This window comes from Mesoplodon mirus (assembly GCF_964341445.2).
Source record: "Mesoplodon mirus genome assembly, chromosome: 3".
Lineage (NCBI taxonomy): Eukaryota > Metazoa > Chordata > Mammalia > Artiodactyla > Ziphiidae > Mesoplodon > Mesoplodon mirus.
The window spans coordinates 84,857,838-84,884,545 of NC_138978.1; the positions used below are offsets into that span (position 1 = coordinate 84,857,838).

At 38.6% G+C, this 26,708-nt stretch overlaps 1 protein-coding gene across 4 annotated transcripts in view; it reads right to left on the reverse strand.

The window, feature by feature from the left end:
* Positions 1–15,169: 15,169 nt before the first annotated feature.
* Positions 15,170–26,708, reverse strand: part of KYAT3 (kynurenine aminotransferase 3) — a 62,055-nt gene continuing 50,516 nt past the window's right edge. For all 4 annotated transcript variants that reach the window (XM_082614617.1, XM_082614619.1, XM_082614620.1 and 1 more), the window contains exon 14: positions 15,170–15,542. In XM_082614617.1, coding sequence (XP_082470743.1) covers positions 15,480–15,542 — 63 coding nt within the window. In that variant the 3' untranslated portion in view covers positions 15,170–15,479. The remainder of the gene's footprint in view (positions 15,543–26,708) is intronic.

The window sequence follows — 26,708 nt, forward strand, 5'->3', positions numbered from 1 at the left end:
AAACGGTGAGCTCCTGTACGCTACGTGCTTTGCGTTTTCTTATTTTCCTATTCAGTTTCGGTCATTCGCTATGGTGCCTGAGCCAATCGAGGAAACTACCTAGGAAAATTCACAAGGGCACCCTGCAAACGAGCTACACCAGAGGTACCCTCAACTTGACTGAGTTAAAACACAAAGATAACCCGGGCATCGTGGAGAGGGCAAAGCCCGCATCCCCGATGGCTAACCACCCTTCCCCCCGCCCGGAGTCAGCTACTCGAGTTTGAGCGCAGTTCTTACTTGCCCAGAGGGGTGACTCCACCAAGGTACTTGGAATAAAGAGAAATTCACTTGGGTCAGCCCGAACAGGTGTCAACTCAGGCTCTGTCATCAGCTAGCAAGCTGTGTCTTCTTAGGCACGTCCCTTTGCGCCTTGGTGCAAGGGGTAATAGTATCTGCCTTGCAAACCCTTTTAGAATTGGCAGGAGATGAAACAAAACCGTGTAAGAGCACTACACCGTGAGGCAGGGAGATGTGGGCCCTAACCTGACTGCTGTTTCATGGTCTTTGCAAATTTGGCACAGCTGAAATGTAGAGAACTTAGCAAAAATGGTTAGATACTGCAAAAGCTCCCTAGACTTATTAATTAGCCAAACTAATGTCAGAATAGTACTAAAAATAACAGCAACACTATCACTACTTGGCTGAAAACAAACCACCCTTGGCCCTGTGGGAATCGGAGGAAAAAGGGTTTCTTTGGGGATGAGAACTTAGGATATAGTGGCTGCTTTATTCTTTTGGGCATGGGACTTAAATGCCACTGAGCCCCCATTGTTTTCTTGAAAGGTGGGAAAGACTCGCTTCCTTAGAAAGAACAAGAGGCAGAAGTTTAGGAACTGAAATCCAGATGGGGATGGGAGAGTTTTTTTTTTTTTTTTTTTTTTTTTTTTTTGTCTTCCGTGCTGTAATTTAAAAACTTGACTGTACTTTTGTACTTCTGTGGGGGATTTTCTCCCTCAATATCTCGTAAAGTTTCAAAATGCCAATTTATTTCAGCTGTGCCAAGTGCAACTACGAAAGAGCTTGGGGATGCTGCACCCCAATCCAGCAGGAAGTTTTCATAGTAGAGCACCTTGGCTTGGGAGAAGAGGGAGAGGAGGAGGAAGGGAACTGGGCACCTCTTGAAAATCAAGATAAGGACCTACCACCTAATGGTTTATGGTAGGCATTCAATAATGTTTGTGGAAGGAAGAAACCATCAGAGAAATTGAAACCCCAGAGGAGGGAAGCTGGGCAACTGGTTAATTACTCCTGCTCGCCCCCCCCCCCGAAGAATGTCTGTCATAACCTAGTTAAGATTTCTTTTATATTAAAATAGAAGCAGCTTTGGTAGGCCATTCCTCTTTTTGTTGTTAGTACAGCATTGGCAATTTATAAAGCATTTTTATCAACATAATCCCACTTAATCTTTGTATCTGATCCTGAGATTGAAACACACACACAGAGGTGGGGTTGTGTCACCTAGGAATCAATAACTCAGACTATCATTTACCAAAACTTCCAGCTTGTTAATATCATCATTTTTATTTAACTTAACTACATGAATTAAATAAAATTATTTAAATCAATTATTTAAGCGAACTCATCTTTTTTAAGCTTTTAAAATAGAATTTTAAGTTTATGTCACTACTGTGAAATCACAACTTGATAGGTTATAGTTCTTCCCAAGTATAAAATGCTTTACATACCTAATAAATGATTTTTTAAAGTTTGTGACCCAACTAGATATATATTTTTTTAAATTTATTGAGGTATAATTACATACCATAGAATTTACCTGTTTAGAAGTCAGTGATTTTTATTAATTTTACCAAGTTGTGCAACCATCCCCATAACCCAGTTTTAGCACACTTCCATCATCCCAATAAGATCACTCATGCCCATGTACAGTTAATGCCCATTCCACTTCCAGTCCCAAGAATCACTCATCTACTTTCTGTCTCTATAGATTTGCCTTTTCTGGACTTTTCATGTAAATGGAATCATATGATATGTTGTCTTTTACATCTGGCTTCTTCCTCTTGGCGTAATGTTATGGAGCTTCCTTAGATTTACCTGTGGCCTGGAAACACTGATATATAAATCTCTGTTATAAAAGTGTCTGTATGGTGATATTGCAAGATGACAATTTCCTAACTTAAGCAAGGTTTGACAAATACTTGATTGGAAATTATAGAATATTTGAAATATGTCATATGACATATTCTGCTGGACTAGGAAGAATAGAGGATTCACTGCAATGTATGACCAGCTCTGACTGGGACTCTTTTGGAAATGAGATGAATTGTCTAGAATATTAGACAAACCTCATTTAACTGGTGGCTGAGGGGCCATATGTATTACTTCTAGAAATGTGAAGGGTTTGTATTTTAATTTTTCAAATGGTTTTTTATGTATGAAGATTTTCAAACACTAAAAATTAGAGACAATAATATTATGATCCTCATATACCTATCATCCTGATTAAACAATTATCATGATTTTGCCAATTTTTTTGTGTATACTTTTCTTTCCTTTTTTCTCCCTTTACTAAAGTATTTTAAAAATAAATCCCATATATCACTTTGACCCATACATACTTTAGTCTACATTTCTAAGAAGTATGGACTTTTAAACCTTTTTTATAAAGCATTATAATACTTCCTAAATTACCAAAGATATTTTTACTCACTAAGTTTTCATTTGGTGATTGTCCTGGGCCTGCTTCTTGCTGGTTTGGCTTCACTGGGCAGAAAGGTAAAACCCTGCTGAAGGTGGCAGAGAGCCAGAGAGGGAAAGGGAGCGCCCCGCATGGAGCTGCAAGAACTAGGTAAGTTCTTGAAAGTAGGCCTGAGGTCCTTGCATGAGGCCATTTGTCAGGCACCTCACATTCATTATCTTATCTAGTTCTTCGTTATCTTGTCAGGCAAGTATTATTATTCTCCTTTTAAAGTCTTAGAGAGGTTGAATAGATAAATTGCCCAGTGTTACACATAAGTTAGTGGTGGTGATAGAATTCAAAGCCAGGAATGACTGACTCTAAAACTGTCCCACTTCTATGCATGCCTACTATGTAACTGTTATTGCAAGACTATATTTTTAAGCCCAAATTTCTGTGCCCTGGGAAATACAGATTATATTTGTAGATGCATTCATTATTCTTTTAGTCTTTAATAAAGGCATAAAGCTTTATTTGAATACAGGCAGAAGTAGTAATAAACAATAATCATGATATTAATAGTATCAGTAAACACTCATATAGTGCTTACTATGTGCCAGGTACTATTTTAAGGCTTTGCATATATTAACTCATTAAATCTTCCCAACAACTCTATGAGTTGGATACTATTATTGTCCCCACTTTATGGATGGAGAAATTGAGGCACAGAATGGTTAAGTAACTAGCCTGAAATCACACAGCTAGTAAATAGTAGAACTGGGATTTAGACCCTAGCAATTTGGGTCCAGAATCCAGGCAGTATGCCTCCTATTAGAAACTCAATATACACAAACTCACCTTATAGACCTTAAGATCAGGAAATGGATTCAACAAGCAGTGCACCTGCAGCTATCATGTGGGCTGATTTTGTGGGGCAGCTGTACTCTAAAATATTCTGGCCAGCTGTGTGCCTAAGGACACCTGTGTTTGTCAGTTCATGTGCTACCTAAACTGAAATGTGCCTGGCTCATATCCCATTGCTAAATGTACTTGCATATGTGATCCTGAATTGAACTTTTCAATTTGTTTGTTGATTTATTTGAAATTTTTGATTCTCCAGTACTGGCAGCTTGTTGTCCATTTGAGAATAAATCTACTTGTTCACTGAGAAAAGGCAGCAGCTTCTCCAAGTGTTAGAAAGTAGAATATAGGCTTAAAACATTAATAATCTATAAATAGAAAATATTAAGTGTCATTATTCCCTTACAGAATCAAGGAAGAAGAGTGCTAGAAATTAACTCACTTTTTAATTCAATGTTCAGTGGACACTAGTTTTCTTTTAAACTTCTAAACTACTCTGCTAAAAACAAAACAAAACAAAATAACTCTAAAGGGTTCACGCTAGTAGCTTGTGACTTTTAAAATCAGTATTTTTTCCAAAAAGATATCGTTTGCCATTAAGTATCACTTCAAAAGTTATGCTATGCTATTTAGTGTTGTTTTATTAAATGTTTTGAAGCTAATATTTTTCCCAAAATAACAACGTTCTCATTTTATAATAAAAAACATGGGGAGATTGAATGATATATGAGAGTATAATTTCCTAAAAATGTTTTTTAAGTATATTTATTTTAGTGTAAATGAAATTTGTCTTTAAAGCCCTACTAATGGTTTTCAAGTAATGAACTATTGGGGGAAAATGAGAACATGAAACCTTCATGCGACCCGTTTCTTGACACTTTCTTTCTTAAAGAGAGAATTTTAACATTACTGTTTCCATGAAAATCACATGCTAAAAATCTTATTGTGTAAAATAACTACCTATTTTCAAGTAATCTCATATTATTTGTGTATCAAATTAAAACTCCGTATTAATTATAAAGTATGACCATGTGATGAGAATATAAAATTGCTCTCATTACTGTCTCTCATGATGGCCACATATTGCTCACAGTATTATAAATTGGTACAAGCCTTTTAGAAAGCAATTCAGCAATACTCCAGAATGATTTAGATGTGAAAACCTCTTGAGCCAGTAATCCCACTTCTGAGAACTGGAGTAAGGAAATAACCTAAAATATGGGATACTATATTCATGAAGATGCCCATTGCAATGTTTTTTACAATAACATTGGAAGCACGATAAATGCTAAAAATAGGAAAATTGTAATTTTGGTTATAACGTTATGAAACAGAGGCAACATTTACCTTTGAAATAGGAAAATGATATACAGACAGTCCCTAAGGTCTTAGTCCAATTTAGGTGGTAAAAACCAATTCATGTACCAAGACCCTTTTCTAAGCAATGCTTTACCATGGTTGATTCTACTACTACAGGTACTTGAAAATAAATGGTGGTGAGCTCACTGAGGACTGAAGCATCCAAATTTTTCCTTTGGACCTTTGTGACTAATCTTTTGCATAGAGAAGACATCCAATAACTGTGGTTTGTGTGAGTTATTGATTGATTGAATGAAAGAATGTATTTTAAAATATCATTATTCTGACTGTTCTTCACAGTAATTAAACCAAATTAGTGAAGTTTACGAAGAGGGTTTTTCCATTAAGGCTAGCTTTTCCTTTTTTTTTACCCTAGTGTTTTCTCTCCTCTACAAAATTGTCCATTATACCTGCTCATTCTCACTATTTTCTGACCTTTCCTACCTAGGATTTTGCTCTTTCGCATTAACGAGATGAAAGGAACTGCCCCACACTTGTGAAATAAAGCATTTGCCACCCACTGTCCTGCCACTGATCTTAGCCAAAATGGGTAATCTCTACTCAGTGTCTCATGTTCAGACATCACAAGAGTCCACGTTATCACCACTAGTATTATTTTCTGCGTATTAACAACATGCTCACTCTTGAGTGTTTTAAATGGCAGTAAGATAGGCAGTTCCCATATATAGCTTAATAGAGGTGGTATTCAGTACACCATCAGTTACTTAGAATACTTTTATTGGGATGGGTTTTTTCAAGTTAAAAAAAAAAAGAAAGTTAACTTGAATGTAGTTTTTCTATTAAACCCACAAAACCCACAACAGTTTAGCAATCTTCTGCTGTTTAATGACTTTATGGCATTTGCAACCAAATGCAGTATAAAAGCTGCATAGGAAGCCCCTGCCACTCTTTGCATTCATCTGTTCCCACCCAATGTTTGGACCTTTCAAGCTAATTTTGTAGCATTCTCATCAAAATGCTCACTCCTAATATGTCTTTGGACTATCATCTTTACTTTTTCAGTTAGGTTAAACTCTGGCTGTAGTCTGACATGATTGTCTATTTTGCAAATGAGGGATTGGTATATCTTTCTTTCTTTTCTGTTATGTGGAAGTTAATGTTAAAAAAAAAATTCCCCACAAACCCAAGGTCAGTAGTTTGATTTTACAATAGAGATCCTAAGAATTTCCCACTAAACTAAATGGTCACAAATTTCTACATTTAAAATAACTAAACTTGCTTGAGTCTTTCAAATTTTCAAAAAATTGTTCCAGAGTAAAATGATATGAGCTACACTTTAAGTTAATGAGAATTTAGTTATGGCTTGCTTTCAAACAACTACATACTCTGTGATAGATCATTCCTTTTATTTGAGTACTTTTATTTGGAACTCAAAAGTATTTGTATGTATTAATATGGAAAAACCCTTTTCCATTTAATTGATTATGAAATAAAGAGAAGACTATGTGACTTCTTAAGATAATTTGTTGACAGCTGTAGACAGCTACTCCCATTTCCTGAACACAAGGCTCTGCATGGGGGTGTCACACCACACTGGCAGTCATCCAGTTCCTCTGACTTCCCAAGCTCCTTCAACCTCAGCATTTTGGCCAAATGATGGCACTGTTTACAGCTCAGATGACACTGCCATGTTGCAATTGTATAAGCAAGAGGCCTGCCAGTCTTGAAGTTATGTACTTTTTCAAACAAATTTTTTATTTGAGGAAATGAAAATTATTTAAAATTCTGAGCATAAGATTGTATTAATATTTTGATATGGTCTAACACCTAATTTGCATAATTCAAATTCATATAAGATACATCCATATCGTGCCCAGGGATAATCATCTATTAATGTATTTTTGTTTTATTTGCACAAGCAGATCACGTTCAATAGTCTATTCATTTTTTTTCAAGTAACAGAGATGAACTGCATTCTTTGACTAGATACCATAATTTATTGAACTATTACGCCAATAATGGAGGAATTGGTTGTTTCCAGTTTTGTGATATTATAAACAATGCTGTCATGAACATTCTTGTTCATATTTGTGGGTGAAGGTTTGCATGTTCAAAGTGTAAATACCTAACAACAGAATCCGGGCATCAAAAGACATGCTCATACAACATTTTGATAGATATTGTGAAATTGCCCTCCAGAGATGTTGCACCAATTCAAGTGTCCCATTTCCCCAGGTTTGGAAGGCAGGGGCTGAGATAGCATTATCAGCATCATTTCAGACTGAGAACCAGGCCCTCATTATAAATATTTATTTGCCAGGCAAAAGGGAGATAGATGTAATTCCAAGCTTGTGTGTATGTGTGTGTGTACATGTGTGTACATATGCATGTGAACATATGCACTCCCTGGCTTAAAAATGCTTGCATACCACTACTCTATTAAATCTAATTGTCTTGGAGCCAGGAGCCAAGTGCAACTTTGAGTCCTGTATCCTGAGACTGGGTTTCCAGAGGTCAGATAGAGTCCCACATTATTGATTAGCTGAAGCCTTCAGCACAGGTGATTCAGAAGCCTGGCTAACCATATCTGCAGTTTTAGGAACAATATTTGGCACTTCAGGAAACTATTAATAAGTGAAAGACATGGGCCAGAGACCCAAGGTTAAAAACAAAACAACATCAAAAAAACAGTGGTGTTCTGAGGGCCAAATTCCATTTGCAGAAATTCATTTATTCAGTGCTACTTTATGCCAGACTCTGCTTTAGGTGTTGTGGATACAGCCATGAACAAAACAATAAAAATCCTTGGTCTCATGGAACGTATGTTAGGAGGGGATAAAAATGATAAACAGAACGAGAGAAACATTTTAAGTTCAATGGTAGTAAGTGCTAAGGAGAAAAATAAGGCAGGGAAAGGGGATGAGGAGAGCCAGGATTTACAATTTTAAATGGGAGGTCAGATAAGTTCACCTGAGATGACATTTGAATAAAGACTGGAGGTAGCCAGGTGGACACTGGGTGGAAAGTATCTAGGCAGAAGGAACCTCAGGTACAGCAGACCTAATCTGTAGCGGCCCTGGTGATCAGCAAGCAGTGCATGGAGGGAAGGGCAGGGTAGTAGGAGATGAGGTTAGGGAAGAGCAGGGTCAGGTCATGCAGGGCTCCAAGGTCAGAGAGACAATTTTGGCTTTTACTCTGAGTGAGACTGAGTGGCACTGAAGGGCTTTCACCAGCGAAGTGTCATGCACAGATTTTCCTTCAAAAGTGGTCAGTTCCCAGGGTAGAGCAGGCAGACTAGTGTTTTACCAGGGCATTCCAGAGAGAGAAAAATCTTTAGAAAACTGAATGGTTTTCATGAGTTTTGTACTCTTTTGCACATATATTGGTCAGCAGAATGCTTCAAGAATAATTATAGGGACTTCCCTGGTGGTCCAGTGGTAAAGAATCTGCCTTACAATGCAGGGGATGCGGCTTCGATCCCTGGTCAGGGAACTAAGATCCCACATGCTGTGGGGTGACTAAGCCTCCGTGCCCCAACTGCTGAGATCGTGTACCTCAACTAGAGAGCCCACGTGCCGCAAACTACAGAGCCCATGCATCCTGGAGCCCATGCGCCACAACTAGAGAAGAGAAAACCCACATGCCACGACTAGAGAGAAGCCTGTGTGCCACAACGAAAGGTCCCGCATGCCTCAAGGAAGGTCCCGCGTGCCGCAACTAAGACCCGATGCAGCCAAAAAATAAATAAAATTTAAAAATAAATAAATTATTTAAAAATAAATAAAATAAATTTTTAAAAAATTAAAAATAATAATTATAAAAGTGGTGTTATAATGAGTCATCTGGGGGAATTCCCTGGCAGTCCAGTGGTTAGGACTTGGCACTTTCACTGCTGAGGGTGCGGGTTCAATCCCTGGTCAGGGAACTAAGATCCCGCAAGCCGTGCAGTGTGGCAAAAAAAAAAAAAGTCATCTCAGTAATTTACACAGAAAATGAGGTTATGGTATTAGAAGCTATAGCTCTAAGGTTTCAACTAAAATATGATGTTTATACTTTCAACAGATAATTAATGAGATGGGTAAAGATTTTTAAAAGTAATAGTTCAGGATAATCACTCATTGACAAAAGAACAAAATTATTATTCATCTTTTTTACTATGAGATTTTGCTACAAATGACAAGTTTTACTAAGAAAAAAGATGCTGTATTAAATGTCAAAGAAAGTAGCAGCTGTATAATATGATGAAGTTAATATTGATTAGAAAATCTAATTATTTCTATAATTTATTTTGATCCATCCCAATACAGCTGTTTGTCAGCAGGTGAAGTTACTATTTAATTGGCATGACTGAGTAATTAGATGTATTCTCAGAGTGGCAATAAAATGAAATCCTCATGTCTCATGAATGTGGTTGAGGTTTTTGTTTTACTTTGTTTTATCCTTAGGTTTAACCAACTGAGACCCAGAAGACTTCTTGTTTTATCTGGAGACAATTTTTGATTTAAAATATTTGGTAACTGTGTAGTTATATAATTGTTTTCATCATAAGAATGATGATAAAAATGTATGAGTGTGACAAATATTTGTGATGATTTACCTTTCTCTCATACTAAATCCTTCAGGACCTCACCATCTCCTTCCTGGGCTCCTGCAGGAGCCTTCTGATTGGTCTTTCTCACTACCTCCAGGCCTTTTCATCAGGTCAGTTTATCTTCTAGAAGAAAAATTTGATCTGCATACCATATCTTCTATATCAGGTAGTAATTCATTCATCTGTAAATAATTTTAAAAACTCTATTCTGGTGGCTTAAAAAATAGGGGTTTATTTGTCTCATGCATTACAAATTCTGGGGTTACAGTAGCTCCAAATTGCTTCCAGGGTCTGTCTCTTCTATCTTTCTGCTCTGCCATCCTTATTATGTAGGCTTTCACTCTGATGCCAGTTGCTACCTGAATGCAAGATGGCTGCTGCACCTCCAGCCCTTACTTCTATAATACATTCCAGGTAGGAAGAAAGTAGAAGGATGAAGAGGACAAAAAGATGAAGAAGTCTCAGGATAACTTTGCCTCATCTTTTTCCATGAAGGGAAGCTCTTCTCAGGCACTTTTGACTAGTTGCAAGGGAAGCTGAGAAATTGGATATTTTGGCTTTTAGCCTCCATAGTAGAAGTAGTCAAAGGAGAAGGTGGATTATTATTGGCTTTTGGATAGGCAAACCTATCTTTAAAAATTCATTATTGTGTGAAGTCCATATCTCATTATTATAATACAGTATAATGTCATAAAATTAGTTCTTACATAACTTTGGGAATTTATAGACAACTTATCGGCATTTTTGCTAATCTACTTGTATTAGAATTCTTCAGAGAAACAGAACCAATAAGGTGTGTGTGTGTATGTATATATATATATAGAAAGAGATTCATTTTAAGAAACTGAATTACATGATTATGGAGGCTGGCAAGTCCAAAATCTGCAGGGTGGGCCTGCAGGCTGTAGACCCAGGAAGAGACCATACTGCAGTTCAAGTCTGAAGGCCCTCTGCTGGAAGAATTTCCTCTTGCCCCAGGGGCGGGGGGTGGTAAGGTTGGGGAGGGGAGGTGGGGGAGGTGTGTCAGTCTTTTGTTCTGTTAAGGCCATCAACTGATTGGATGAGGCCCACCCACATTATGGAGAGCAATTTGCTTTACTCAAAGTCTACTGATTTAAATGTTAATCTCTTCCAAAAACACCCTTACAGAAACATGCAGAATAACGTTGGACCACAAATCTGGGCACCATGGTGCAGCTAAATTGACACATAAAATTAAGCACCACCAATATACCACCTACATTAACCATGCCTGAATGTCAGGAAATAACATCTGCTAAAAGGTAGAGAGCATAGGGCTCATTTAGAAATTGAAAGTAAGACTAGACATTTGAGTAGGAAAAGATGGGAAAGATGGACTGGAGGAGTAAGAGGGAGACCATATCATACAGGGCACTGTAAGCCCTGATGAGGAGAGTCTGAGTGACTGAGGAGAAATGACCTTCAGGGGTGATTCCCTTACCTAAGTAATGAACTAATTCTTTCCTCAATCAAGAAGGGTTTGCGGCAGGGAGATCAGCTTGGTGCTTTGTGACCACCTAGAGGGGTGGGATAGGGAGGGTGGGAGGGAGGGAGACGCAAGAGGAAAGAGATATGGGGATATATGTATATGTATAACTGATTCACTTTGTTATAAAGCAGAAACTAACACACCATTGTAAAGCAGTTATACTCCAATAACGATGTTAAAAAAAAAAAAAAAAAAAAAGGGTTTGCGGGACTTCCCCTATGGCGCAGTGGTTAAGAATCTGCCTGCCAATGCAGGGGACACGGGTTCAAGCCCTGGTCTGGGAAGATCCCACATGCCACAGAGCAACTAAGCCTGTGCTCCACAACTACTGAAGCCCACGTGCCTAGAGCCCGTGTTCCACAACAAGAGAACCCACCGCAATGAGAAGCCCTCGCACCACAACGGAGAGTAGCCCCCGCTCACCACAACTAGAGAAAGCCCGTGCGCAGCAACAAAGACCCAACACAGCCATCCATAAATAAATAAATAAATAAACAAATAAATAAATAAGTGGTTTGCATCAGAGAATGATCGTCTAAAAACCCCAAACACCAAAATAACTCAAAACGAAACCTAAAAACAGCAGCAACAAAACTCAGTTATGTTAAGAGCAATGGAGAGTAAAAGATTTTAAGTCACTTAAGACATTTTCTCACGCATTTCCTCCCTTCGCCATTCTGTCCCTTCTTTCAACCAATGCAGTCCATGTGAAGTTGACCTTGGATTGGCCTAAGTTAGTTAGCATGTCCAATCCCCTTGGCCTCAGCGGATAGCTCAGGAATGAGCCAATACGACACAATATATCATTTGCTGGAGCTTCGGAGAAAGTGTCCTCTTTTGCTGGATTTGCTAGTGTCACCATATGATGCTCAGAAACTGTTGTAGCCATGTTTCTATCCAGGAGGTACAACGTGGAGATAAAGCTGACACAGAGAAGACAGAACTATGAAATGGAGCTTGGTGATATATTACAATATGAGTCTTGGATCAAGCTGTAACTGAAACTAGACTACTCCTAAAATGTTGAGGCAGACAATTCCTTTTTATTTGATTTAAACCCATACAGGTTAGGCTTTCTGTCACTTGCAACAGGAATAATCTTAACTAATATACGTAACATGATCACATTTGCATTTTATAAAGCTTGCTTGGGCTACAGGGATAAGTCACAAGGAGCAAGACAGGGAGAACTGTTAAGAGTTGACTAGTAATTTAGTTGAGAAATGACATTGGTTGGTGCCAGAGTGGGGGCAATTGGAGCAGAGAGAAGTGATGGATTGAAGACAGGCGGGGTACTATATAGAGGATTTGGATGTGGGGAGAAAAGTTAAAAATGACTTGTAGGTTTTCTGATTTGAGCAACTGGATTGGTGGCACCATTCACTGAGGTGAGGAACCCAGATTGAATAGGGTTTGCCTATAAAATGTCCATGTGAGATGACGAATGGGATACTGGATGTGAAATTCAACAGATAGAACTAGGCTGTTACAGATTTCGGAGTCACTAGCATATACAGAGTAAATGAAGTTATTTAGTGAGAAAGACAAAATACCAATATCTAAGAAACAGGCAAAGGAGATGAAGGAAGAAGGGCAGAGTACAGAAGGCAACTGATGAACATGCAGCACCACAGGATCTAAAAAAAAAAAAAAAAATTAGGGTTTAGGAAGGCCCAAGCAGCCTGCAGTGGTAAATACTAAGAGGTAAAGCCAGATGGAACTGAGACGTTTCCTTTAAACCTACGAACACGGAGGTCATTAGAGAACTTAGAACAATAATGGGTATGGAATCCAGACTGTAGCGGGTTGAGGGTAAGTGAGGAGTGTGTGTGTGCGAGAAAGTGGAATCATCAAATGAGGAAAACTTTTTCAAGTTATTCCATTTCGCAGTAAAATTTCTCAAAAAATCCAGAGCTAGGTCATCAGTCCCCTTTAGTCGCTAATACTGACATATTTGGCGCTTGTACACAGTCTCATGTCTTTTTGGTTGTTCCTAGTTTGGAGGAATTATAAATCATGCTGCAATAAACATTATTTTACATATCAAAAAAAAAGGTACGGATAGGATAGCACGAAACCATCATCCTTACTCCAGTCCTTGAGGTCCTATGTTACTTCTCTGGCCTAATACCTGCTACTCCATTCCTTGGTTATTCCATCCAGCCACAGCAGACCTTTGGTACTCATCAAACATAAGACACCCTCCTGTTGTAGAGCCTTTGCACTGGTTATTCCTTCTGCCTGGGATGTCCCTCCCTAAGATCTTACCAAGGCTCTCTCGCTCTCTTCTTCTAAGTCTGCTTCTATGTCCCCTCCATGAGACCTGACCACACTGTTTAAAATTCCAATTTGCTTCCCTAAAACTCTCATTCCAACCTCTACCCTGCCTTCTTCTCTTCATACAATTGCCATGTATAAGTTTTACAATATATTTCATTATGTTTATGATTTAGTTATTGTCTCTCCCCTCTCTAGGAGAGCCCTAGAAGGCAGGGATCTTTGGTTCACTTGTTCACCGATATATCCTAAGTGCCTGAATATCTTAGGACAGTGCCTGGCACATATTAGGAGTTCAATGAATATTTGTTAAAGGAAAAAATGAAGGATGGAGGGAGGCCAGTAGGGAGAGAGAAAAAAATGGAAGGAAGAAATTTTGCCCTGAAGAGGAAGAGATAATAGGGTTGTAGATAGAATCAGGGAAAGGATTTTCTAAGATGGGAGAGATTTGAAAGTATCTTACTGTTGAGGAAAGGATCCAGTAGAGGCTGAAGATATAAGAGAACAGGCTGAACCAAGTCCCTGAAAATGTGAGAAGACATGGGATCCAGAGTACAGGTGGTGGGATTAGCACTGGAGAAGTCCAAGGCTGCAAAGAGTGGATTTAAACCCTGGTGAAAATTTTATCAAGTCCCCCACACGAGTGAACAGGCACAATTTTCACATGGAATTTGTTTTGCTATGCAATAGTTGGCTCTTGAGGTCCTGGCCTCCTTCTGGAGCTGCTTACCACCAATCCTCCCCACTGTCCCCAGGCCCTGGGGGCATTAAAGAAAGGATGGATGCTGATGTAGATGTCATAGACTCACTTATTGGTAGAATCCCAGCTGGGAGTGCTGGTCTGGTGGCTCCTACTTTTTCATTTTTTTGTTTTTCACAGAAGCAGGAGATTAGGTCATTTAATAGTACTGGCAGTGGTGGGCTTTGAGGTGTTAGGAGAATGGAGAAGCCTGGATATTTTTACTATGGAGAATGGAAGAATATTAGGAATTGCTGCCGTGGTAAAATGTAGAGAAAGCTCACTAGGGGAACACAGAAGAATTAAGTCAAGTTAAGGTCAATGTCGTGCATTCATGGTTGTTAGAACCTGCCCAATTATGCATTTTGCTACAGCAGCGCTCAGCAGCCCAGTTGCAAGCATGGAGCTTCAACCCCAGGGATGAGTTGTTTGTTTGTTTGTTTGTTTGACCAGGTAGGTGAGATAGTACGAGCAAGTTATTCAAGGCAGCAAAAGTATCTTGGCTGAAGTTATGGATAACGAAATCTAACCTGGATATGGAAGGGAGTGAAGGTACAAAGAGACTGATAGAAGGTTCTAAGATCCTAGTTGATTCTGATGTAAGAGGGCCATGGACCCATTTTTGAGAAATAGTGGATTTGAAATGATAGTTTAAAGTAATATTTTGAGAGGAGCTGAGTGAGAGAGAGAGACAGAGAGAGAGAGAGATGGAGAGAGGGGAAATACTGGCCGGGCGGGATACTTAGTGTAAGAATAGGTGGTTACAGTGTGAAATGACTAACTTATTATCTCAAAGATGGAACAGCCTGAAATGATGAAAGGTTTAGGGTATGCCCAAGGGAGTGGGTGGCTGAAGTGGAGAGTGGAGTGGAGGTGAATATCACCAGAGGTGAGGAGGTCAACGTACCAAAAGCCTAGGTAATCCATGGGGACCTTGAAGCCACCTCAGATGATGGCAGTACTTGCAACAGAGAGGCAAAACTATGAGCAAAGTTCAAAGCCATTAGTAAGTGAAGGGGAGAGAACTACAGGTGGGTAGAGACAAAGCAAAGATACAGAGTTGACTGGTTAAGGGTTTTCACACAATGGCAGAGAAGTGAAACTGGCCAAGAGTAGTTGAGTGCTTATTGTCTGCCAGGCTTTACATACATCAGTCCATTTCATCCTCACAAACAACAACTCACAAACTTCATATAAAGTAGGTGCTATTTTTATTCCCCTTTTATGAGGAAACTGAAGTGCAGAGAGGTTAAGCATCAACCAGCATCTCACAGTTCTTACCACTGCACTATACTGACTCATAAAATGGTCTAAAAGGTGTTTTAATACATTTCAGCTGAAAAAAAAATCAGATCTCCTGAATATTATCAGGAGTGGGATTAACAATGGAAATAGTCCTTTAAATTTCATTTGTACTGAAATTTTTTTTTCAATACCCAGCAAGTAGCAGTACTAAATAATTCCATACTCGGTCATTTAATAGAAACAATGCAGTCTGAATGTATCAAAACTTCTGTCTACTCCATGCCTTGATGATTTCTTCAGCAGCATCCAGTGTACTGTCTTTCTGTAAATTAATGAAATAATCATCATTACATATCAAAATAAACTCAAGATGAAATAAAGATTTAAATATAAAAAATATACCCAAATCAGTCCATCCGTAATAGTCATGTAGTGACTTGGGAACCTAGTGCTTCTCAACCCCTGATAACTTAAGCTGGGCCCAGATGGGCTCCAGCCAGTCCTTGGCCTCTGCAGCCAAGACAGAGCCCAAGAGCATTCATGGGGTGGGGATAGGGGTGGGGGACACCTTGAGTTGCATGACTGAAAGCTCTGCCCCATATTAAGCCACTTAATCTCAGCAGGAACACAGAGACTGGGAAATGGCATCCACAGCATCATCCCTTGCCTTGGTGGCCAAATACACAAGTCCTGAGCTCTTTAAGGAGCCCAGTAGCAAATCAAACAAACCAATTATTTATAATTCTATATCCCATTGCTGTCAGGCTAGAAAAGTGAATGAACCTCACAAGAATTCAATGTTAGGGGAGCTAGAGAAGCATCACGGCAATCACTACATCATACTGTTTTGTGATGCTGGCTGCCAATTCAGGGCACTTTATTACTACTTTCCTGACACCAAAGAAATCTACAAATTAATCAGTATAGGGCCAAAGAGCATCACCAAAAAAAAAAAAAATGATTGACAAACTGTATATACAGATCAGACTGAAAACAGTTTAACCTGATCCCAGCCAGAACGATATCCGTCAGTGTGAACACCCTCACTCATAACCACTTGTGGCAGCCCAAGTGGCCTGCAGCACCAAAGACCCAGACTCATAAATAACACTGATGCAGGAGGAGAGTCTCAAGGATGTGCTGATGGGATCCATATTCACTGTTTCATCCATTTGGGTAGGAAGTATACAAAATCACAGACCTCTTTCAAAGAGGCATCTAGACAACAGAAGAAAACTCCTCCCTTAGCTCCCAACACACAGAGGATGCCAGGCGGAGCAAGAATGGAGGAGTAAATTAATACACAATTACAGAAAAAAGTCAGAGTACAGAAGAGTTTACACTGAAAAATAATCATCTGCTTCTTCCCTCCCCACACCCTCCTACTACTCCCACCATCCCCCAACACAACAATTTATGGCAATTTCTGGTTTCAGTTCTAGTGGTTGTCACTAACATCTAAATAATGTGTTTCTAATTTTTTTATTTATCAACTTCAGACAATGTTCACCATTCTCTGCTCTGAATGAGGAAAACTTGGTTCATTCACACTATTCTGCCCCCTCCCATCTAAGTCTCACAGTTATAAGCCCCTAACTCCCACACTGTTTGAGGGTCAACTGTATTGATAAAATTCATTTGTTTTTTGAACAGGTAATATCTACATATAGTAAAACATTAAATTGATGGATAAACTTCCTCTTCTGCTTTCTCTACTTCTCCTTTTCCTTTCTGTTCCATCTCTGCAGAGTCATCTAGTCCAAAAGCCATTACATGGGGCTGAGTGAAATAGGAGATCATGTATGGGGGCAGGGGGAGCCTTGGCAGCCTGGTGCAGGGTGCTGCAGCCAGAGTGGAGTGAGTAGACTTTCCAATGTTGGTGGCATGACGTGATGGTGATGGCAGTGGTGGCACTGACCAGGAACAGGGTGTCAGAGTTGAGGGGGGTAAGTAAGCAAGGCCTCTGTATGGCAGGGTGGTTCCAGGCAGCTTGGAGCCTGGAGGGGATGAGGCAGGTATCTGCCAACGCAGACAGGCATGGAGTGTCAGAGCCCGTAAGGGAGGAGGAGGACTTCTATGCAGTGGGTGACAGTGGTGGCCTTGGAGACTTAGAGGAGGGTATCTCTACAGGAGAGCGACAGCAGCAGGTCAGCACAGGGTGTTGAAGCTCAGGTGAGGTGAGGATGGTGGCCATACAGGGGACAGGGGCAGCAGCCTGGTAGAGGTGTCAAAGCCTTATTAGGGTAAAAGCTGCCTGTCAGGGGTGCTGGGTGGAGGGGCAGTGGCACTGACAGGAGACTGGTCACATACAGAAGTACTGATTAAAGAAGTGGTTACATGATGAGCCAGGTGTTTTACTGTCAAAGAAGGGAGGGACAAATATGGATAGGGAGAAAGCTAGAATAAACTCTGTGGTGGTTTCAATATATTTAGATAGACATAGAAATAAGTAGAATAGACACAGACATAGAATGTATGTATATACATTTACATATTCCCTACGTCTGTCCCCTGGGAGGGCCTGGGAATACTAATACTCCAACAGCAATAAGCACTCCTAATGCCCAGATCTTGGTTTCTTAATACCATTCTCCACTAAAAGGTGATTCCAAGTTGGGCTAGATAATGACAAAATGAACCTGGTGCATCTTGCTATGCCAGAAAGAAAGGAAATGCTCAAAAAATGATGGGGACATGTCAAAGGAAAAAGAGACCAGCTTAAAGGGGCTCCTAATGGCCAAATCTGGGGAAATTTGAGCATCAAAATAAGTAATAATAATGATAAATTATAACCCACTGAATGAAACAGGAATCCATGAGTCCTTACATATATGAATGAACAGATAAATAAATTGCTTGATGAGAGATGGAATATTTTCACAGTTTGAAAGTACCTCACCACAAAACATTCATTATTTATCACGGGAAGAAGTGAAACTTTACAGTAGAGAAGCCTGGCAGACACCACCTCAATAAAGTAAATTTAACATTACAAGCAGTAGGAAAAACTAAAATTATGTGCTGATAGGATGCAAAACAGTGAATAAAGCATCACTTCCACGGTTTCCTGCCAAAGGTGCATAATCTGAGTCTATTCACGAGTAAATGTCAAACAAATGTTGAGGGACCTTCTTCAAAATAATTGGCCAATAATTTTCAGAAGTATTAAGGTCAGGAAAGTCAAGGAAAACTGAGGAACCATTCTAGCTTGAAGGAGACATGACAGCTAAATACAATGCACAATTCTGGCCTGGATTGACTGATGGATGACTGGCTGACTGACACGAATATGGCCTGGATTTATTTAGTTACTTGGTTGTTTGTTATAAAAAGGACATTATTGGGGCAATTAGTGAAACTTGAACTGGATCTGAGATTAGACAGAATGATATAGCAATGTTAAGTTCATGATTTTGATGGTTATACTGTAGAAGAATGTTGTATAACGGGGAATACATAATAAGGTATTTGGGAGTGATAGAGGCATCAATAATTAAGTTAGGAACCTACACAAAATTGTTTGGAAAAACAGTTCTTCAAACTTATTTATTAAGAATATTTCAAAATATTTTTTTAAAGTAACCCAGCATCCCACCCATCTCCCTCAACCACTCAGTTCTCCTCCCCAGAGGCAACACTGGGATTTTATTACATCTCCTTCCAGGGACAGTCTAGGCACTTAAAAGCTTCTATCTCACTCCCTCCCTCCCTTTTTTTTTTATATAGATAATAGTATTCCTCACAAACTGGTCTGCTCCTTGCTTTTAGCTTATGCTCTATCACTCCATGGAGCACTTTTATGGATGTGAATGTAACATAATTTATTCAAGCAGCCTTCATTGATGAATATTTTGTTTATAATCCTTTGATATTGTAAACAGTGTTTCACTGAAAATCCTCGAACACAAGACATTCAATGTACAAGTAAATCCACAGGAAAAAATCCTATAAGCAGAACTGCTGGGTCAGAAGATATGTGCATTTATATTTGGATGATACATTTTCATACTAACCACTGCAGAGATTTTATACATTATACTAGTACTCTCAATCAATGCATGAGAGTATCTTATGAAACTTTTCAGTTGTTTTGCTTGTTTCCAAATTATCAGAAAAAATAAAATTTCACTGCAGTTTTATTTTTCTTTTCTCTTATTATGAGTGAGGTATAGCATCCTTTCATATATTTGACAACTACTGAGGACTTTACCCATAATCATTGTAAAGTGCTGCTGCTTTTGGTTTGTTTTGCCCTAAATTCAACCTGCTTTCTTTCAATTTCCACTTTCTTGGCACGTTTTGCCACCCTTTTATTTTTTGCTTTTCCAAGAGGTTGGATGAGGTGTGTCAGCTTTCCCTAGGGACTTCTTGGTGTTGCTCCACTATCTTCCAATATTGAATGCTGATGCAAAGGAGGTGAGTCCACACTGATCCTCCTCTCCTGTCTCCGCGGAGGCCTTGATTATCTTGTCTAGATGCCAAAGGATCATTTATAAAGTCCAATAGATTAAAACAAGGCATATCTCAGTGTTATTCTGTGACAATGTTCCCTGAGACAAGCCATTCCCTTCCCATTTTTAGATTTGTTTGTTTTCAATGAAAAGCATTCTCAAAATAAAGCTATACAATTCTTTCCCAGTTCCATTGGTCTGCCTCTCCGCACCACTCCCTTCAGGAACTCTAGGTATTTCATTTGTCTTCCACGTCTGTAATTTTTCTAACATTTTAAAATTCTTTGTTCCTGGGAGTTCCCTGGTAGTCCAGTGGTTAAGACTCTGGGTTTCACTGCCGTGGCCCGGATTCAATCCCTGGTTGGGGAATTAAGAGCCCACAAGCCACACAGTGCTGCCAAAAAAAAACAATTCTTTGTTCCTTTCTACTTCTTTTTGCTCACTCTTCTCAATCCTCAGTGTGCTTACAGAAGTATTTAGTGTTCTCTGTGCTGTTTCCAATGTCACTACAATTACCAATAGCTTTATGTTTTCCCTTCAATTTCTTACCTGAGCTCTGACAGCTGCCATTTCATCTTCTTACATTATCTTACTCTATCTTCCCTGAACTTTTAAAAATCTCTGCTGTAACTTGTTTTACATGTTTTGAATTTGAAATATCACACTTTTGGTTTGCTCTATGGAAACATTTTTTTTCTTTTTTTGGTTGGATATTCTCTGTCTGATATTGTTTTTCACTGTATCTTTCTCCTTTTCCCCTTATAGTATCTTTTTAGATTCGTAGCTGGTTCCTTTTAATTACTCATCTTTGATTGAATTCTCTTTGTAAGCTCCCACTGCCAGCACACCTACGTACGGCTCCTATTGTTCTGGGTGATGAGTAAGCTACCTGCTGGCTCTGTCTACGATCTGAAGATGTATTTGCAGGTTTGTGTAAAGGAAGATCCAGGGAACCACTAGAAGGGAGTAGAAATTATCTCTGGCTCACAAGGTTAAATATGGTTAATGTAGAGTTCAGAGAGAGGGAGTTCTTTTAGACTTTATTTCTTTCCAACTAATTTAATTGGCTCCCTCCAATTTAATGTATCCACACTGCCTCAACACAGCTTTAGCAAAAATGACAGAGGTGAAGAGCAAATCTATACAGCCCTTTCTTTCCACCTGGTTTGCACAGGTGCTAGAAGACATGACTGTATGTTTCCACTCTGCCTCTTCCATGGGGCCAAATGTGTCTGGAGAAGTTCCCACTACCAGTGCACTTACTGTTCCTGCTGTTCTGGATAATGAGTAGGCTACCTGTTGGCTCTGTCTATAATTTGAAGATGTAGAAGCAGAAGCCTTTCTTCGTGTCTTCCCTCTACCATTACCTTCACTGATTTGGCAACTCTTTCTTACTTCCTGGGGGATTTGTGAATTTGTTTTCCATTCTCCTAGTTGTTTCTTTAATAATTTCCAAGAAGAGAATGGGGAAGGGCCATGTTTACCATTCTAAAACTGGAAGTCTTATGCTACTTTTTTCTTCTGTTAGTTCTGTTTATAACTTCAAATAATATACCTCTGTTTCTAGATCCACTATAAGATGCGAGTGTTAATGGCCTTACCCTTTCTTCTACATTTCAGACAATTAAATGTTGACATTGTTATGCTGGTAAGATTTATATTCTATTCTGGATAAGTCTCCCATAGTTTGACTATAGGATGGCTCTAAAAGTTGAATAGTGTTTACATCATTCTGTCTAGACTTATACATGAGTGTGCAGGTATAGAGAGTGCCTTAATCTTCATAAGATTGTTTTCAGTAGTGATAACATCTTATCACTAAATTGTTAAAAATAGCAATAATACATTCAGATTATTTTTAGCACAGATCTGATGGTACTGAATTCTCTTAGCTTTCATTTACCAGGGATGTATACTGTTTTCAGTTTTAAAGGATATTTTCCTGGATATACAATTCTAGGCTGACATATTTTTTATTTCAGCACTTTAAAGGTGACATTTCATTGTAATCTGGTCTCCACTGTTTCTGATAAGAAGTTAGTTAACATTTGTACCTCTGCTCCCATGCATGTGAGGTGTAGTTTTTCTCTGGCTGCTTTCAAGATCTTATCATTATCTTTGGTTTTCAGCAGTTGGATTATGATGTGTCAAGATGTGATTTTTATTTGTATCCTGCATGGTTCACTGAATTTTTAGATCTCTAAGTGTCTTTTCACCAAATATGGGGAAATTTTGGCCATTATTTCTTAAAATATTTTTTCTGCCACATTCTCTCTCTCTCTTTTTCTTTGATACTCCAGTAACATGTATATTATTACTTGACACTGACTCATAGATCTGAGACTCTCCTTATTTTTCAAAAATAATTTTTCCCTCTTTTTTCAGATTGGATGATTTCTGTGGACCTGTATTCAGGTGAACCCATTTTTTTTTCACAACCTCAATCCTCTGTGTTAAGCCCCATATATGTTTCATATCAGATATTACTTTTTAAAATTCTTAAAGTTCCATTTGGTTCTTTTTTAAGAATTTAAAATTAATTAATCTAGTCACTCATTATGACCATATTTTCCTTTTATTTCTTTTTTTTTTTTTTTTTTTTTGCCTTATAACAAATTTAATCAGTTATACATATACATATGTTTCCATATACCCTCCCTTTTGCGTCTCCCTCCCAGCCTCCCTATCCCACCCCTCCAGGCGGTCACAAGGCACCGAGCTGATCTCCCTATGCTATGCGGCTGCTTCCCACTAGCTATCTACCTTACGTTTGGTAGTGTATGTATGTCCATGCCGCTCTTTCACTTTGTCACAGCTTACCCTTCCCCCTCCCCATATCCTCAAGTCCATTCTCTAGTAGGTCTGTGTCTTTATTCCTGTCTTACCCCTATGTTCTTCAGGACATTTTTTTTTTCTTAAATTCCATATATATGTGTTAGCATACAGTATTTGTCTTTCTCTTTCTGACTTACTTCACTCTGTATGACAGACTCTAGGTCTATCCACCTCATTACAAATAGCTCAATTTCATTTCTTTTTATGGCTGAGTAATATTCCATTGTATATATGTGCCACATCTTCTTTATCCATTCATCCGATGATGGACACTTAGGTTGTTTCCATCTCCGGGCTACTGTAAATAGGGCTGCTATGAACATTTTGGTACATGTCTCTTTTTGAATTATGGTTTTCTCAGGGTATATGCCCAGTAGTGGGATTGCTGGGTCATATGGTAGTTCTATTTGTAGTTTTTTAAGGAACCTACATACCGTTCTCCATAGCGGCTGTACCAATTCACATTCCCACCAGCAGTGCAAGAGTGTTCCCTTTTTTCCACACCCTCTCCAGCATTTATTGTTTCTAGATTTTTTGATGATGGCCATTCTGACTGGTGTGAGATGATATCTCATTGTAGTTTTGATTTGCATTTCTCTAATGAGTAAAGATGTTGAGCATCCTTTCATGTGTTTGTTGGCAGTCTTTATATCTTCTTTGGAGAAATGTCTATTTAGGTCTTCTGCCCATTTTTGGATTGGGTTGTTTGTTTTTTTGTTATTGAGCTGCATGAGCTGCTTATAAATTTTGGAGATTAATCCTTTGTCAGTTGCTTCATTTGCAAATATTTTCTCCCATTCTGAGGGTTGTCTTTTGGTCTTGTTTATGGTTTCCTTTGCTGTGCAAAAGCTTTTAAGTTTCATTAGGTCCCATGTGTTTATTTTTGTCTTTATTTCCATTTCTCTAGGAGGTGGGTCAAAAAGGATCTTGCTGTGATTTATGTCATAGAGTGTTCTGCCTATGTGTTCCTCTAAGAGTTTGATAGTGTCTGGCCTTACATTTAGGTCTTTTATCCATTTTGAGCTTATTTTTGTGTATGGTGTTAGGGAGTGATCTAATCTCATACTTTTACATGTCCCTATCCAGTTTTCCCAGCACCACTTATTGAAGAGACTGTCCTTTCTCCACTGTACATTCCTGCCTCCTTTATCAAAGATAAGGTGACCATATGTCCGTGGGTTTAACTCTGGGCTTTCTATCCTGTTCCATTGATCTATCTTTCTGTTTTTGTGCCAGTACCACACTGTCTTGATTACTATAGCTTTGTAGTATAGTCTGAAGTCAGGGAGCCTGATTCCTCCAGCTCCATTTTTCGTTCTCAAGATTGCTTTGGCTATTCGGGGTCTTTTGTGTTTCCATACAAATTGTGAAATTTTTTGTTCTAGTTCTGTGAAAAATGCCAGTGGTAGTTTGATAGGGATTGCATTGAATCTGTAGATTGCTTTGGGTAGTAGAGTCATTTTCACAATGTTGATTCTTCCAATCCAAGAACATGGTACATCTCTCCATCTATTTGTATCATCTTTAATTTCTTTCATCAGTGTCTTATAATTTTCTGCATACAGGTCTTTTGTCTCCTTAGATAGGTTTATTCCTAGATATTTTATTCTTTTTGTTGCAATGGTAAATGGGAGTGTTTCCTTGATTTCACTTTCAGATTTTTCATCATTAGTATATAGGAATGCCAGAGATTTCTGTGCATTAATTTTGTATCCTGCAACTTGACCAAATTCATTGATTAACTCTAGTAGTTTTCTGGTAGCATCTTTAGGATTCTCTATGTATAGTATCATGTCATCTGCAAACAGTGACAGCTTTACTTCTTCTTTTCCAATTTGGATTCCTTTTATTTCCTTTTCTTCTCTGATTGCTGTGGCTAAAACTTCCAAAACTAGGTTGAATAAGAGTGGTGAGAGTGGGCAGCCTTGTCTTGTTCCTGATCTTAGTGGAAATGGTTTCAGTTTTTCACCATTGAGGACGATGCTGGCTGTGGGTTTGTCATATATGGCCTTTATTATGTTGAGGAAAGTTCCCTCTATGCCTACTTTCTGCAGGGTTTTTATCATAAATGGGTGTTGAATTTTGTCGAAAGCTTTCTCTGCATCTATTGAGATGATCATATGGTTTTTCTTCTTCAATTTGTTAATATGGTGTATCACGTTGATTGATTTGCGTATATTGAAGAATCCTTGCATTCCTGGAATAAACCCCACTTGATCATGGTGTATGATCCTTTTAATGTGCTGTTGGATTCTGTTTGCTAGTATTTTGTTGAGGATTTTTGCATCTATGTTCATCAGTGATATTGGCCTGTAGTTTTCTTTCTTTGTGACATCCTTGTCTGGTTTTGGTATCAAGGTGATGGTGGCCTCGTAGAATGAGTTTGGGAGTGTTCCTCCCTCTGCTATATTTTGGAAGAGTTTCAGAAGGATAGGTGTTAGCTCTTCTCTAAATGCTTGATAGAATTCGCCTGTGAAGCCATCTGGTCCTGGGCTTTTGTTTGTTGGAAGATTTTTTATCACAGTCTCAATTTCAGTGCTTGTGATTGGTCTGTTCATATTTTCTATTTCTTCCTGATTCAGTCTTGGCAGGTTGTGCATCTCTAAGAATTTGTCCATTTCTTCCAGGTTGTCCATTTTATTGGCATAGAGTTGCTTATAGTAATCTCTCATGATCTTTTGTATTTCTGTAGTGTCAGTTGTTACTTCTCCTTTTTCATTTCTAATTCTATTGATTTGAGTCTTCTCCCTTTTTTTCTTGATGAGTCTGGCTAATGGTTTATCAATTTTGTTTATTTTCTCAAAGAACCAGCTTTTAGTTTTATTGATCTTTGCTATCGTTTCCTTCATTTCTTTTTCATTTATTTTTGATCTGATTTTTATGATTTCTTTCCTTCTGCTAACTTTGGGATGTTTTTGTTCTTCTTTCTCTAATTGCTTTAGGTGCAAGGTTAGGTTGTTTATTCGAGATGTTTCCTGTTTCTTAAGGTGGGATTGTATTGCTATAAACTTCCCTCTTAGAACTGCTTTTGCTGCATCCCATAGGTTTTGGGTCGTCGTGTCTCCATTGTCATTTGTTTCTAGGTATTTTTTAATTTCCTCTTTGATTTCTTCAGTGATCACTTCATTATTAAGTAGTGTATTGTTTAGCCTCCATGTGTTTGTATTTTTTACAGATCTTTTCCTGTAATTGATATCTAGTCTCATAGCATTGTGGTCGGAAAAGATACTTGATACAATTTCAATTTTCTTAAATTTACCAAGGCTTGATTTGTGACCCAAGATATGATCTATCCTGGAGAATGTTCCATGAGCACTTGAGAAAAATGTGTATTCTGTTGTTTTTGGATGGAATGTCCTATAAATATCAATTAAGTCCATCTTGTTTAATGTATCATTTAAAGCTTGTGTTTCCTTATTTATTTTCATTTTGGATGATCTGTCCATTGGTGAAAGTGGGGTGTTAAAGTCCCCTACTATGAGTGTGTTACTGTCGATTTCTCCTTTTATGGCTGTTAGTATTTGCCTTATGTATTGAGGTGTTCCTATGTTTGGTGCATAAATATTTACAATTGTTATATCTTCTTCTTGGATCGATCCCTTGATTATTATGTAGTGTCCTTCTTTGTCTCTTCTAGTAGTCTTTACTTTAAAGTCTATTTTGTCTGATATGAGAATTGCTACTCCAGCTTTCTTTTGGTTTCCATTTGCATGGAATATCTTTTTCCATCCCCTTACTTTCAGTCTGTATGTGTCTCTAGGTCTGAAGTGGGTCTCTTGTAGACAGCATATATATGGGTCTTGTTTTTGTATCCATTCAGCCAATCTGTGTCTTTTGGTGGGAGCATTTAGTCCATTTACATTTAAGGTAATTATTGATATGTATGTTCCTGTTCCCATTTTCTTAATTGTTTTGGGTTCGTTATTGTAGGTCTTTTACTTCTGTTGTGTATCTTGCCTAGAGAAGTTCCTTTAGCATTTGTTGTAAAGCTGGTTTGGTGGTGCTGAACTCTCTCAGCTTTTGCTTGTCTGTAAAGGTTTTAATTTCTCCATCAAATCTGAATGAGATCCTTGCTGGGTAGAGTAATCTTGGTTGCAGGTTTTTCTCCTTCATCACTTTAATTATGTCCTGCCACTCCCTTCTGGCTTGTAGAGTTTCTGCTGAGAGATCAGCTGTTATCCTAATGGGGATTCCCTTGTGTG